The 15,271-nt window shown below is 35.0% G+C and overlaps 1 protein-coding gene across 4 annotated transcripts in view; it reads right to left on the bottom strand.

The window, feature by feature from the left end:
• USP15 (ubiquitin specific peptidase 15) overlaps positions 5,675-15,271 on the bottom strand; it is a 118,170-nt gene continuing 108,573 nt past the window's right edge. For 3 of the 4 annotated variants that reach the window (XM_003126341.6, XM_003481646.4, XM_021091917.1), the window contains 3 exons: positions 14,880-14,983; positions 11,369-11,457; positions 5,675-7,643 (listed from right to left, as the gene is read on the bottom strand). In XM_003126341.6, the coding sequence (XP_003126389.3) occupies positions 7,461-7,643; positions 11,369-11,457; positions 14,880-14,983 (376 nt within the window). In that variant the 3' untranslated portion in view covers positions 5,675-7,460. The remainder of the gene's footprint in view (positions 7,644-11,368; positions 11,458-14,879; positions 14,984-15,271) is intronic. The other variant, XM_021091916.1, reaches the window with a different exon arrangement.

Genomic DNA, 15,271 nt, shown 5'->3' with positions numbered 1-15,271 from the left:
GGCTAGGGGTCGAATTGGGGCTACAGCTTCCTGTAACACAGGCACAGCAACTTCAGATCCAAGCAACAGCTGAGATTTATACCACAGCCTACGGCAATGCCAGATCCCTAACCCACTGAGTGAGGCTAGGGATTGAACCCGCAACCTCATGGTTCCTAGTCAGATTCTTTTCTGGTGCACCACAACTTTTTAAAATGGGAAGTCTGAAAATACTGGACTGTTTCACTTCCCAAATTAGTAATTTGCACACCTTTGCATATTCCAACCAAACAGTATTTTTACTATTTCACTGTGCTTGAGGGTGAATTAGGGACTTCTATTCCAATACAGCAGTAACAACTTATCCAGACTTATCCATACTATACATATTGTGGGCTCTCATGGGGATGAGGTTTCAAGGCAGTATTGGTTTAAACACATACCACTTTACAGCTGCTTAGAAGCAATTAGTATTTAGTAACTCAATAGCATTTAGTAACTCTGTGACCCTTCTCAGAGGACCCAGGAAGACAAACTTAGTAAGCACATCGTCAGTCAATACAGAGGCGTAAAGGATCTAGATCTTATGGTAGTTGTTAATTTTCCTGGAAAATCTTGGACTCAAGTAAAATGCACAATCTTATGAAAACGTAGACCTCAGAATGTTGTATATGCGATACCTGGTATGGAGGCTATTAGCCTAGTCATAGAATGGTTACTTTGCCATGGAAACCAGATAAATTCTGGGTAGGAAGACAGATTTCTTTACAATAAAAATGTCTTTGGAAAATACAAATGAGGATTTCTTTTGTGGTACAATGGGTTAAAGATCCAGTGTTGTCACTGCAGTGGCTTGGGTCACTGCTGTGGGGTGGGTTTGATTCCTGGCCCAGGAACTTCTGCATGCTACAGGCACGGCCAAAAAAAAAAAAAAAAAAAAAAAAAAGGAATGTAATTGTTTCATAAATCAAAGAATTTTTTATTCTACTAAAGACACTCAATATTTGACTTCTACAGGTATTCATTCCTTCTTACAGTAAAGAAAATGGACTAATTTCTCCATATTTACAATTTATTTTTTTATTTTATTAAATGAAGGCAATTCTAAAATAATATATGCTTGTAGATTGCTTTGTCTTAAGTAGTTTTCGGGACACTGATAATTCACTGCAGGAATTAGGGAGCCCAGCGGATGAACAAAGATCTGGCTGTCGTGAGCTCCTTTGGGAAATGGGTTAAAAGGTCATGAGATTCTGATGAACTCAGAGAATTTTAAAACTGTCCATATAATGAAAAGATGGCTCTCACTATAGAGAAAGTGAAATACTTCCACTACTTATGAAAGAGTGAAGGCATACATGTAAGGCAGACTAAACAAAACACTTTTAATATATGAGTCTAAATTATTCAAAATCTCGCACACCAAAGAATCAAAGAACAGAGTAGGAATAAGGAGTTGCAATGCCTGTTAACCTACTATGTTCTTTCATAAAGCTTAAAAGCAAAATAATTTTTTTTTTTTTGTCTTTTTGCTATTTCTTGGGCTGCTCCCACGGCATATGGAAGTTCCCAGGCTAGGGGTCCAATCGGAGCTGTAGCCACCAGCCTACGCCAGAGCCACAGCAACGCGGGATCCGAGCCACGTCTGCAACCTACACCACAGCTCACGGCAACGCCGGGTCCTTAACCCACTGAGCAAGGGCAGGGATCGAACCCGCAACCTCATGGTTCCTAGTTGGATTCGTTAACCACTGCGACACGACGGGAACGCCGCAAAATAATTTTTAATGAGAGACTTCTGTTGGTGATTTACAGAGTTTAAGAATCCTGAAAGATTTTAACTAAGAATTAAAAAACAAGGTGATATTTAAGGTTTAAAGCAATAGTTTAAAATGCTAAGAACTTGTCATTACTGAGAAAAATGTAAGAATACACATTATGGGATTGTTGGGATGTTTTCATATTTATTGTTTTAATTTTACGTATGTAGATTTAACTCCAGCTAGCAATGGACTTGAAGGACACAGCAAGTGAAACTATTTTTTGTTTCATCAAACTATATAGAACAAGCTACAAGTTCCTGGTATGAGGGAAAACTGAGCAAAATGAGCACCAACGTCAACCATGATTTTCTACAGTAGAACATAATTATCAAAACAATTTAAACATTTAAAATATTTGATTTTGTGCATACTGAAAATGTGCAATCTTAGTTTTACAGCATTTCCATTTAAAAGAACAATTTCCAAAAAGATAGCTGTATTTTTAGCTGCTTTGTATAATCAGATTTAATAGGCATTTCTAGGAAAAAAAAAAAAAAGACATCAAAACCCATTTGCTGATTTTCTTTTTCCTTTGAAACTTTAGTTCACAAAATTATGTCAACTCTTGCTTTTTCCCTGAATAGTTTATCCACTTTCTGAATTTCCTTAGTAACTTAAAGATTTTCCTTTCACTATTCTGGCAATTTTCAGGCTCCCAGAGGCAGAGCTGGGTTATAACTAGACCATGGTATGATGTAGGGTGAGTAGGGTCCCCATGCATACATTTGCCAAAAACAATTTTTGTACTGTCTGTTTCATATTGTCCATTTAAAAACTCTTTACCCCATCATTAGTGCAAATAAGGCTTCACCAATATTTGAATTTTCACCATGTACATTTTATCTTCCCAATTGATATATTTAAAAACCTATTCTACGTAGCAGATAAAAATTTGAATATACTTAATCCAGTTTTAAATGAAAGTGTTATCTGAGCTATATGGAAATTCCTTTCTTTTTACAGAATTAAACATATGGTAAACATACATATTGAAATGAAATGCTCACTAACCTAAAACAATGCTTTTAAGAAAAATTATATATATTTCTCATTTTAAAAATCTGATGAAATAAAGTATATAGCTCTGCAACTTAATCTTTTTTGTCTTTTTTGCCTTTTCTAGGGCCGCTTTCCACGGCATATGGAGGTTCCCAGGCTAGGGGTAGAATCGGATCTGTATGCTGGCCTACGCCAGAGCCACAGCAATGCGGGATCCGAGCCATGTCTGCAACCTACACCACAGCTCATGGCAACGCTGGATCCTTAACCCACTGAGCAAGGCCAGGGATCAAACCCAAAACCTCATGGTTCCTAGTCGGATTCGTTAACCACTGAGCCACGATGGGAACTCTCACTGCAACTTTATCTTTAAGTCAGCAAGAATATACACTCTTGTTCTCCCTTACTCTATCCTCTGGCACTTAAAAACAGTATTTGCAAGCTATCAACATAATTGTATTTTCAAGAGAAGCTGTTTCAAATAAAAATAAAAAATTTATTTTATTCTAGATTAAAAAAATATGAACAAAGATTTCCATTATTATTCTTTGGCTTCAGAAATAAAATTGATTTTCCTTTCCTTCTCACTCCTCTGAGATTTTTCTGGTTCCTTTCCCTAGTGTACAAGAATTCTCACATTTCTGCCATAAAAACTAAACTGGAAAGAATGTGCTCAAGCAAAGAGCAGAAGCAAACCTATAAGAAGGGAGGGTGGGAAGCAGGAAATAATTGAACATATTGTCTGTAAAAAAACTTAAAGATAGCTGCCAGCCTGCACCACAGCCACAGCAAGGTGGGATCAGAGCTGCAACTATGACATACACCACAGCTCATGGCAATACCAGATCCTTAACCCACTGAGCAAGGCCAGGGATCGAACCTGCATACTAGGGGTGCTAATCAGGTTCGCTAACCACTGAGCCATGACAGGAACTCCTAAAGGTGGCCTATTTTTTATTATCACCACACACTAGTGGCAGAGGTAGTGTATTCTTCTCTTAGGTGAAAGGTTCCTACTGGTGTGCTTCCCCCAACCCCTGGCGTAACCCCTTTGGTAAGCCACTGAAGGAGAGTCTACTCACTTTATCTTACAGTTTCCTGGCTTATTTCTCATAAGTTGTCCTCACCTCAATAAAATTAGCTTAGGAAACAACACTGTCTTTATACTGTGTCATGGCTTTGGCACTAATTTTCTTCACGACCAAATAAATGTTTTGTGTGGCTTTATATCTAGTTGCCAGAAAAGCAAGGGCAAATATAGGACTGCTAAAAGAATAAAGATGATAAGAAAAAGCAAGATATTTAAAGCATCAGGCCACAGCTTTTTCATAGAGATTAATTAAAACTAAATCACATGTGAAGAAAAAAGCTCTGAAAAATCAGGGTTGCATTTCAGGAAATATAAAGAAGGGCACACTCGAGTCAGATGAACAAGATGAAAAAATGCCATATTTAAAATTTTATAAAAATTGTAATAAATATATGTAAGTTGAATGAAATTGATTTTAAAAGGGAATGGTTAGTCAATACTCCAGCTGGTATTTTTCTTATTCAATACGCAAATGCTGACCTGAAGATACTTCTGGGAGCAAAATTATTAGACTTCAAGATGAGTTTCTATTTAGACTGAAAAAGTTAGTTTACAAAGCACCTTCCCATAAAATACATTATCTTATTTGAGCTCTACACAATCCTGTGGGAGGCAGTACATATATCTGAGATAGAATATTGGCCACCACATAATATCCACCTTATATAGCAATTGCGTGAACTTGGGAATATTACTTAACTGCTTTGGACCTTGGTTTCTCCATATAAGAAATGGGGATGATGAATATCCCTCCTCAAAGCTACTCAGGGATGGTATGAGATAATACATATAACACTTTAATACGATACCTGGTCCATGATAAATGCTCAGTAAATGCTGCTGTTATTGCTATCATCATTTCACAGGTGAAGAAATAGACTAAGAAAGATTTAATTCAAAGTCATGTGATTACTAAGTAGCAAAGCTATAAGCACATTCCTACCACCTTGTACTACCCATGCATATCTACTTTTTTTTTTTTTTTTTGGTCTTTTTAGGGCTGCATCTGCAGCATATGGAGGTTCCCAGGCTAGGGGTCAAATCGGAACTGTAGCCACTGGCCTATGCCACAGCCACAACAACGCCAGATCTGAGCTGCATCTGCGACCTGCACCACAGCTCACGGCAACGCCGGATCCTCAACCACTGAGTGAGGCCAGGGATTGAACCCGCAACCTCATGGTTCCTAGTCGGATTTGTTTCCGCTGTGTCACCACAGGAACTCCCTATGAATATCTACTTACCAATTAAGAGTATGGATTGGCTTTTGCACTATTTTTATAGTTTATTTTTTGCAGCTGATAACGCCATTTGAGTTTGACGAATTCAATGGTAATATTAACATCATTTTCCTTTTAAAATACACTTCTTTTAGCGGGAACAGAAGTTAATCACAGGAGTTAAAAAGGAATGGTCTCTACGGACAATCAAGGTAGAGACTATAATCTAGAGCTATAGTTTTGTTTTTGCTTTAAATCTCAGTAAAAGGGAAACAGTCTTTTAGTTGGTAGGTAGCAGAAAAATTGCAAGCTCTCTTGAGTGTAGGGATATTTGTTTACTGCTGAATCTCAAGATCCTACAACAGTGATTAACAGGTATATAAACAAATTAATAAATAAATTTAAAAAGTGAACTTAAAAACATGTCCATAACAAGATTCACTTTGATCTGACATGCTTTTCTATTTTTAACTATATGATAACTAAAAAGTCTAGCATATAATCACCTACCCCAAATAGGGGATTTTTATTAAAAGATTCAGAGTAAGAAATAAAAGACTAAATAAGGCCTTGAATAGCTTTATTGAAATCTGTATAAATAAACATGCACATTTCAAATGTAAACTCAAGTGAACTCAAGTGCAGACAAAATTTTAACCTCTGTCATGCAGGAGGTTAGTTTACATTAAAAAAGAAAAAAAAAAAAAAGAAAAAAGAAAAAAAGAAAAAAAAAAAAAAAGGAAAAACCCAAAGCAGCTTTAAAAATACCAGGATGAAAAACCAGCTTTAATATCAAGGTATAAAGCAAAGCCATGATCAACATACCTCATTTATCCTGGTCAAATGCATTTTTCTTTTACTTTTAAATGCTAACATAAATAAATAATTTACCAAAATGTGCACTCACAGAGTGAACTTTTATTTACAATACACAATTTATAATCTATTGTATTTGATTAGTTCAAGTGAAGAACATCATACTTTTTGCTTTAGTAAGAGTGGGACACAAAGCAATTGCTCAGGTAGTCGATATGTGAAATGTGCCCCAGCATTTAGAGTTTCTATTAAAGGCAGTATTGTATGCCAATTGACAATACATTCTTTCAACTAGATCAAAGGGAAAAAGCAGCAAATGAAAAATGTTTCCAATGTTCACACATATTTTTGGCATCCTGGATCCTTGAATGTGGTGAAGGAAAGTAAAATTCAAGATTTGTATGCTTTATATACTGTACAGGTTCTGACTCTGGAACATGCAAATGCCAATTCTCTTGTAACAAGTTACCTTCTGAGAAAAGCTGTAAGGCTATGGTGAATTCCATCAGGAACACACAGAGAAAGTTAACAGACCTACCTTTAAAGCCAATTGTCTATTAATGATTTAAAGGCCAGTAGATGAAAAAAATTTCTCATCAAAGCTTGATGTAATTATTACTATGGATACAGAATACTATTTTTGTCTTTATATTACATATTTAGGAGAGCTAAAAGTTGCCAAATTACCAAAAAATGGGGTAGAGAAAAACAGACAGCAAAAATTTTAATTTTGGACCAATACCAGATTAAAGATATGCATTTTAAAGTAAGTTAAAAATAATCTGAATGTCTAAGGAACAGATCCCAATAGCAGTAAAAATACTTACATGTAACTGAAAAGTGACTTTAGATGAAATGTGAAATCTAGAACCTGTTTTCCACAGTAGCAGTTAAGAGGAACATAATATTCTGGATTTTTAAAAAATGATACTATAAAGGGAAGTAACTTTTTCAAGACTGTTTCCTGTATCATGATTTCATTTTATAATAGGCCCACACTGATTACCAGGTAAAGATTTGAAAATTTGGTTTTCCAAAACTACTACTGCAGTATTTATGCCACATTGATACTGCAGCTAAATATCATAGTAGTGTATGTGGCAGCCTAATGCACATGAACTAGATTATCCAAAAACTAAGTTCAGCCATAGTTTTCTTGCAGTATTATTAGAGCAAAATAAATGACCAACATCCACAAATTTAACATTTGTCATCAATTAACTCACATCCAAAAAATTAAAGAAAACATAATTCATCAAAACAGCAGCAAACTTAAAAGGGATTTATTTGTGATTTCCTATATATATTTAGCTTGTAAATACAAGACTGTAAATGTATTAAGAGACAATTTCTGTTAAAGTTTTCATTGTATTTCACTTCAAGTACTGCACAAGTTAAAATCTGATAAAGGATTTACATTCGGTTATCTGAAACTCCCCATCTCAGACTTTGTTTAATGTGGTGGGTGACTTCATCATTTCAATAGATACCACCAGCAGGAAAGTCTCTCTTTTATGGCTTCTAGGACTTTCATTAGTTAGTGTGCATACAGTTTTCATTTTCTATATCATTGTCATTATCATTGCTATCTTCATCACTTTCTAATGGGATGCCTGTGGCAGCTGAAGCACCTTTAGTTTCTCGGTCAAGAGGGAAAAAGCCAGTTCCACTGAAAGTGTCTTGTCTCTGGTAGAAGAGTACGTATGCTGCTTTGGACTGTTAAACAAAGAATGTTAAAATGGTTATGATTCTTAAAGATAACATTAAATACAGGATGAATTTTTAGCTGGTAAGTGATTTTTGTGACAAGGCATAAATCATAAAAAAAAACCACACCTGGTCAACTGAAGGTTACTAAAACTGATTAAATATAAGATCACTTCTATATAGAAGGAAGAATGGTCACTGGATTTACCATTCTTATTTTAAGTTAGCTGGACAGACAAAGGCAACTATATCGCTAATTAACCTAGTTACTCTAACATGAAATAGAATTCTATGCCCTCTTTTCTCCTATCTCTGAGGAAACAGTTAAGTTTCTTTCTAACACTAATAACTTCATTTTATATTTGCTCTAGATCCTAACTTTTCTTACTGTGTTAAGGATAACTGTGCCATCAATCATCACTGTGTATGTTTAATGAGTCCTTAGCTAGTGGACTTCTGAGCACAAATAATACTTAAAAGTCTTTTCCCATCACAAATCCCTCTCCTTTCTACCTCTTCCTCTAGCTGCTATATACCCCCCTTCCTCTTTCTCACAGCCAGGCTGGGAGACTAAGATTCATTCAGTCTCATGCACATCCTCAATTCAATGTGAACTAACTGTTGCTGCAACCATTCCAACGAAATGACTTTCACTAGGCTCAAAAACATCCTAAAAGCAAATTAAATGGACACTTTTAGTTCTTTTAGCCAATTTTTCTGTAGCATTTAATGCTTTAGTGCTCCTTTTTGCTGCACTGAAGTATTTTTGGCTTCTGTTACACCACTTTTCCTTAGATCTTCCATCTCTATAGTTTCTTCTGACTTTTCTGTAGGCACATTAAATTTTGACCTTAAAAAAAAAAAATCATGTTTTGTGGGCTCTTCCTCAATTTGTATCTTCCCCTGGGGGAATCATTCAGATCTATGGTTTGAATGATTCACCTATGTTACTTAAGAAAGACAATTCAAATTTATAACTTAAACCAGGTCTCGTCCCTGAACTCTAGTCCTATTAGTCCAACCACCTAGTGAAAACTTCCACATGGTTATTACATACAGGTATCTCAAACTTTGCAGCAAATTTTCTTCCTATATTTATTATCTTGTTTTTTTTTTTGTGTGTGTGTGTGTCTTTTTAGGGCTGCACCCTTGCCATATGGAGGTTCCCAGGCTAGGAGCTGAATTGGAGCTGTGGCCACTGGCCTACACCACAGCCACCGCAATGTGGGATCCAGCCCACATCTGCCACCTACCGCAGTTCACGGCAATGGCACTGAGTGAGCCCAGGAATCAAACCTGTGTCCTCATGGATACTAGATCAGATTCAAGCTGTAGCTGCGAACTATGCCACAGCTGTAGCAACATCAGATACTTTAACCCACTGTGCTAGTCCAGGGATCAAGCCTGCGTCCTGGTGCTGCAGATATGCCACTGATCCCACTGTGCCATAGTGGGCATTCCTATTTATATCTAATCTTAAGTTCTATTATTTCTATTCAGCGAATAGTTCATAAATCCATTCTCCCCTTGTCTAATATACTTACTACCATTTACTTTAAATTTAAAAGCTCTTTTCCTTTGGAGGCTGAATAATGGCTTTTCTGATTCTTTACTCTGTGCTTTCCAATCTGTCTTCTGAAGTGTTCTCAAGACATGTTAAGATGCAAATTTAATAATGTTCTGCTATTACTTAAGAACCGTCCAATGCTTCTTACAGCTTTAAGAAAAGGTCTAAACAATGAAGAATGAAATTTTTCTTGATCTGAGTGCCAAGTTTAGCTCCAGCCTAATTTCTGCTCCATATCTCTAACAGGATTCTTTCCTTTCAGTAATACCAAATTATTTGCTGTTCCCCTAAATGCTATATTCTGTCATGCCTCCTTGCTTTTGTAGGTACTGTTCTCTTTGCTCAGAATACCTTTGCTTCTAGGAGTTCCCGTCGTGGCTCAGTGGTTAACGAATCTGATTAGGAACCAGGAGGTTGTAGGTTCGATCCCTGGCCTTGCTCAGTGGATTAAGGATTCGGTGTTGCCATGAGCTGTGGTGTAGGTCGCAGACTGGGCTCAGATCCCCTGTTGCTGTGGCTCTGGCGTAGCCTGGCGGCTACAGCTCTGATTTGACCCCTAGCCTGGGAACCTCCATATGCCGTGGGAGTGGCCCAAGAAAAGGCAAAATGACCAAAAAAAAAAAAACCAAACAAAAAAACCTTTGCTTCTTTTGACTAATTTACCACTATTTGCATTTGCTGACTCAGGTCAAACACTATTTTCTCTATGCAAACTTCCTTGCACTGATCCTGTCTCCTTAAACCTCAAATCAGTTGAGACAGCTACTACCCCCATTCTATAAAGCCAATATATTTAATAGTACTTATATATAATTGTTAATTCACTTCTTTGTCAATTTTAGATTATAGGCCTCTTAAAGTCAGAGATAGCTATCTTTGAAAGCAAGAATAGGGCAATGCTGTCTAACAGATTTTGAAAGAGGATGCAGGCAACTTGCAGATGTTTTGTTTGGGAGATTAAAGAGAAGAACAGAATTGAAAAGTGGAGAATAGGATGTGAAAATAGAAGTCTAAATATAAACTGAAAATGTAGTTAACTTGGAATATACACATTTTAAAAATAGTAAGAGTTCAAGTCTCTTTTTGTTCTTTGTTATAGCTATAGGGAGATAAGCAACAGTACATAATGTATATATAAAAATATATAAATTTACATATGTATACTAGATGAAAAATATAAAACATCTACAAACAATTCAAAATTATATCTGTTCACCCAATGACTGATTAAAATTATGCCAGTAACTGGACTCAGAAGTTCATTAATTTATTAAGTACAACAATTTAAGTTGAAGACTTTTAAAGCACTATAAATTAAAAAAAAAAACAAAACTAGTCTCTGCCCTCAAGAAGTATAGAATTTAAATTATGAAATAAAAATAAACAGTCAGTGCCCCTACATCAACAGAAAACCACTGTAAAGGAAATATCATCACATAAGCAAATACTCTTTCTCTGTAATACTGTGATTAATAAGTAAAATTTATAGGAAGTCAAAGTTTATAGAAAAATAAATTCTCATCAAGCAAGACTTAGCTTTCTTCTTGGAACATATTAGTTACCTGTTCATCAATCAATATCTGATCATAAAAATGCAGAGTGAAACAAATGCCAATATTTTGGCTCCAGCTGTGTTTGATAAACTGATGCAAGTGTGAGTAGATCTAACTTCCTGATTTTTCTACTACTCAGAAAACATCAAAGTGACAAGAACACAGGGTTAATATTTTTTAAAATCTGTTATTTGTTTTATCTAATATCATTTAGAGTTTAAATGTGTTAACTGTCACAAAGAATAAAACTTTACTTTAAAGATCATAGGTATGGTAAGGCCCTTAAAGGGTTTTCTTCTATTTTAGCATTCTGACTAAGTAGTCAACGTCTAGAATGTCTGAGCCTATTTTTCAGGGGAAAATATAACATTTTCATGAGAAAACTCCAGTTTTCATGTTGAAAACTACCAGAAAAAGTTTCATATTACAACGTCTGCTTCTGCTAACAGGCAAATTTAGAAGACAAATTTCCTCTTAGAGGTAATTTCACATTTCTTTAAATGAGAACAAGTCTTTCAACTGCTACAGTTGCTAGAATATAGACTGCATTGTTCCATGGACCTCCCTTTAAAACAGCAGATCCCTTGATTTTCAGGAATAAAAGACATACATACCACAATCTGGTCTTCGGATGCAGTTGAGACACTACTGTCATCAAAGTAGTACCATTTCCCATCATCTTTATTTTTTGCAAAAGCAGTATCTAATGAAAAAAAAAATATAATCGCTCTGTGACTTAAATGATCTGTGGTTTCCTGGGAGAGACCTCTCAAAAATTTAAAACCATCCATATGAGGAATATCTATTAAAATTATATGACCATCTACATGAGGCCTATCTATCATATATTCAACTGATTCCACTGAATAAAGGTTTTTAGAATAATTTCCTACCATCTAGATGCCTACAATACTTTCACATTAACTTCAATTATGTGACCTTTTTCATCTCAGGGACAAACATAAGTTATTTGATTTATTATTTTTAAATTCACAGAATAACAATACTAATGACAATGAATGGTGATTAACATTTATGTAGTACTTCTTGTGTGCCAGGTACAGTGCTATGCATTTTACATGTGCTATAAAGTATTATTGTTACTATTCTTGCAATTTTAGACATAGGGAAAGTGAAGCATCAAGAGAAGTTGTTTTTTTCTTTTATTTTTTTTTTTTTATGAGCTGTACCTGTGGCATATGGAAGTTCCCAGGCTAGGGGCTGAACTGGAGCTGCAGCTGCCATCCTACACCACAGCTGCAGCAACACGGGATCCGAGCCACGTCTGCAACCTACACCACAGCTCATGGCAATGCCAGACCCTTAACCCACTGAGCAAGGCCAGGGATTGAACCCGTGTCCTCATGGATACCAGTTGTGTTCACTACTGATGAGCTACAACGGGAACTTCCAACAGAAGTTTAATTTGTCCAACAGCACAGCTGTTAGGTAGCAGAATTAGGATTAAAGCTCAGATCTGTTTCTGATTTCAAAGTTGGAATTTTCAACCATGGTTTAAATTTTTTATGACAAATATTTTCCCAACAATACTCTTTGATTGTTCTGTAGTGGTTTTTATACCAGAATCTTTTTCAGTCTGCGTGGAAGTACAGAGCAAGAGAAAGGTAAAAAATGATTGATTAATCTGCACAAATATTAAAGATTTGCTTTATCTTTAAGTTAAAATAAAAAGCCCCCTTTTCCTATCCCATGCCTTGTATAAACTACCTGGTAACTGTGGAAAAAAGTTTCAAAATGTCCTCAAAACAATTATCTGCTGTCATAGCTTCTAAAAAGTAACACTTCATAGGCTATGTCTTCTAAATAGTTCTACCCCTCTTAAATAAGATTATTGTTCTTCTGGGTGGAACCCATTATAAATCTGTCAATCTGAGTCAAGACCACCGCACTTACAAACATAAAGAAACATATTTTCAGACCAGTAAGTCTGTCCACAAAATATAAGAACTAAAAAATAAAGGCACAAAGAGTTTGCAAATTAAATGTTGACATCAAAAGAAAGCTAAACTAACATCTGTAATCCTGATAAAAAGATAAAACAAAAGAATATCCAATTCTGATAAAAGCAACAACAGAGAAAGAGCTATCTATTTTAAACATAATTGCAACTAATAATGCAAAACGACTAATAAAACTGTTAGGAGAAACAGATAAATCAACATTTTAGTAGAAGTCCTGACAAATTCCTCTCAGAAAAAGAATCAACATCAAAAATAACCAGAGATAGTAATGATTTGAATACAATTGTTAAGATGAGATGTAATAGAAATATAGAATTTATGTTCGAACTGGGAATACATATGTTTTTCAAGTACACAAACATTTAAGAAACAGACCATGTATTAAGCCACACAGAAGCTTTAATAAACACCTAGGATTAATATAAATAGATAACTCCCCCAACTGTTATGGAATAAAAATTAAGAAAAAAAAGAGTTTACAAAAACCATGTATTTGAAAAACCATATGATGAAATAATCTTGAAATAATTATTAGAAAGTCATAAAGGAAAATATAAACACATAGAGAATTGAATGATAATGAATACTACAGTTCAAAATTTATGCAGTAGAAATAAAGGAGTATTTAAAGGTAAATTTATAGCTTTAATTATAGCTTTTAAGAGAGAGGAAAAAAGGGAAACCAAAAACTTCATAAATATTCAACCCAAAAAGTTGGCAAAAGGGAAACAGAGCAAACTCTAAGTTCAAGAAGAAAAATAAATCAAAGGGAAGAGAAGAAATCAATGAGACAGAATACGTACATGTAAAACAAAAAGAAAATTTTAATAAACTGGAAAGCTAATTCTTTGAAGAGAAAAGAATAAAGAACAAAAATATAACACAAGAATGTTATCAACAACTATTCTCAAATAAATTGGAAAATATACATTTTTAGAAAAATGGAGAATGCCAAAATGTATACACATTGGAAAAAGGAAACTGAATATACTTCAATAATCATGACATAAATAGAAAATTTATGGCTGTAAAGTCCACATAGTTTTAGAGATGAAATTCTACTAGACTTTCATGAATAGTTAATTTCTATATTATACCAGCTGCTTCAGGAAACAGAAAAAGAGTAAAATATCCTAGCCTGTTTCATTAGGTTACTCTGTAATCTTGATTACAAAGTAAGAACAATATAAAAAGATTACAAGACTATTTCACTTGTGAATTCAATTTTAACAGCCCTAAATAAAATCAGCCAAATTCAAAAGGCATATAAAAAATACTCAAGTATTATTTAACCCAGAATACAATTTCAGTTCAACCAAAAAAAAAAAAAAAAAAAAAAACCACCTATCAATTGGAGAGCAAAGACTGGTATAACCATCTTGGACAGCCATCTCAAAGCACTTAAATATTCTATAACTCAGCAGTATTACGTCTGGGTATGCAGCTCAAAGAAATTCTCACATAGGGGACCATAAACGACGATGTTTATTGCTTTTGTGGTGTAGAAAGTTAAAGGCAATTTGGAAATCCACCATGAAATGAGTAGAGAAATAAAAAAGGTAGATATAAGTCATGAGTGGTTAGAAGCAATGGATTTAAATTGACACAAAGTAATACGGAGAAGTCTTTTTTTTGGGGGGGGGAGCACACCTGTGGCATATGGAAGTTCCTGGGACAGGAACTGAACTTGCACCACAGCCGCTGGGCTGTTGCAGTGACAATGCCAGATCCTAGCCTGCTGTGCCATAAGAGAACTTCAATATAGAAAAGTCTTAAGTGTCAAGAAAGAAAAGTAAGATCTATAGTAGAGGAACAATCATGTAAATTAACAATGATGCGTGATTTATGAGAGAACATACATGTTAGAAAAGGAAGAAGGAGAATGGGGAAGGACAGAAGCCCTGAATGGACCAGTGATGTCCTGTGCTTTGAATGGAGGAGTATGATTAACTCAGTCCTCTACTCTTGATGGGAAGAACAAAAAGGTTCCAAAGCTGACTCATTCTTTAATCAGTATCTACTGAACAACTACTCTATATAAGAAACATCTCACATTTTCTCTCTAAGAGGTAGTATCTTCAGGAAAAAAGTCTGGAGCTATCAAACATCATGATTTTAGTAAAAAGGTAAACTGTCAACTTACAGTGTCCTCCTCCCATCCCTCCATAGTGGTTGGAAACAGCAATCAAATTATAGCGGCAAGGACCTGCATTTGGGTTAATTAGGAATTCTGACATATCCAAATCACTGTTTAAAAAAGAGATCAAGTTAGATTTATGTTTTCCCTAAATGTAATGAATTCAATTCCTTCTGTCAGTGTTTGGCTCTCATTGATATATACTCCAATTTATATATATATCTCTCACTAAAGAAATTACTAAGAGTCAAATAACTTCATAAAACAAATAATACAAATACCCTTGAGCTAAGGATGTTTTGGCAAAAGTTTTCTTAGAGGTTGAGAATTTTTAAATTTCTGATTGGTCTTATTCAGATTGATGTTTTCATACTAACATAAAACTTATAAAATTAGAT

This window comes from Sus scrofa, chromosome 5 (assembly GCF_000003025.6).
Source record: "Sus scrofa isolate TJ Tabasco breed Duroc chromosome 5, Sscrofa11.1, whole genome shotgun sequence".
Taxonomy (NCBI): domain Eukaryota; kingdom Metazoa; phylum Chordata; class Mammalia; order Artiodactyla; family Suidae; genus Sus; species Sus scrofa.
The sequence above is the reverse complement of the archived record's forward strand: the minus strand, read 5'-3'. Positions and strand labels throughout refer to the sequence as shown.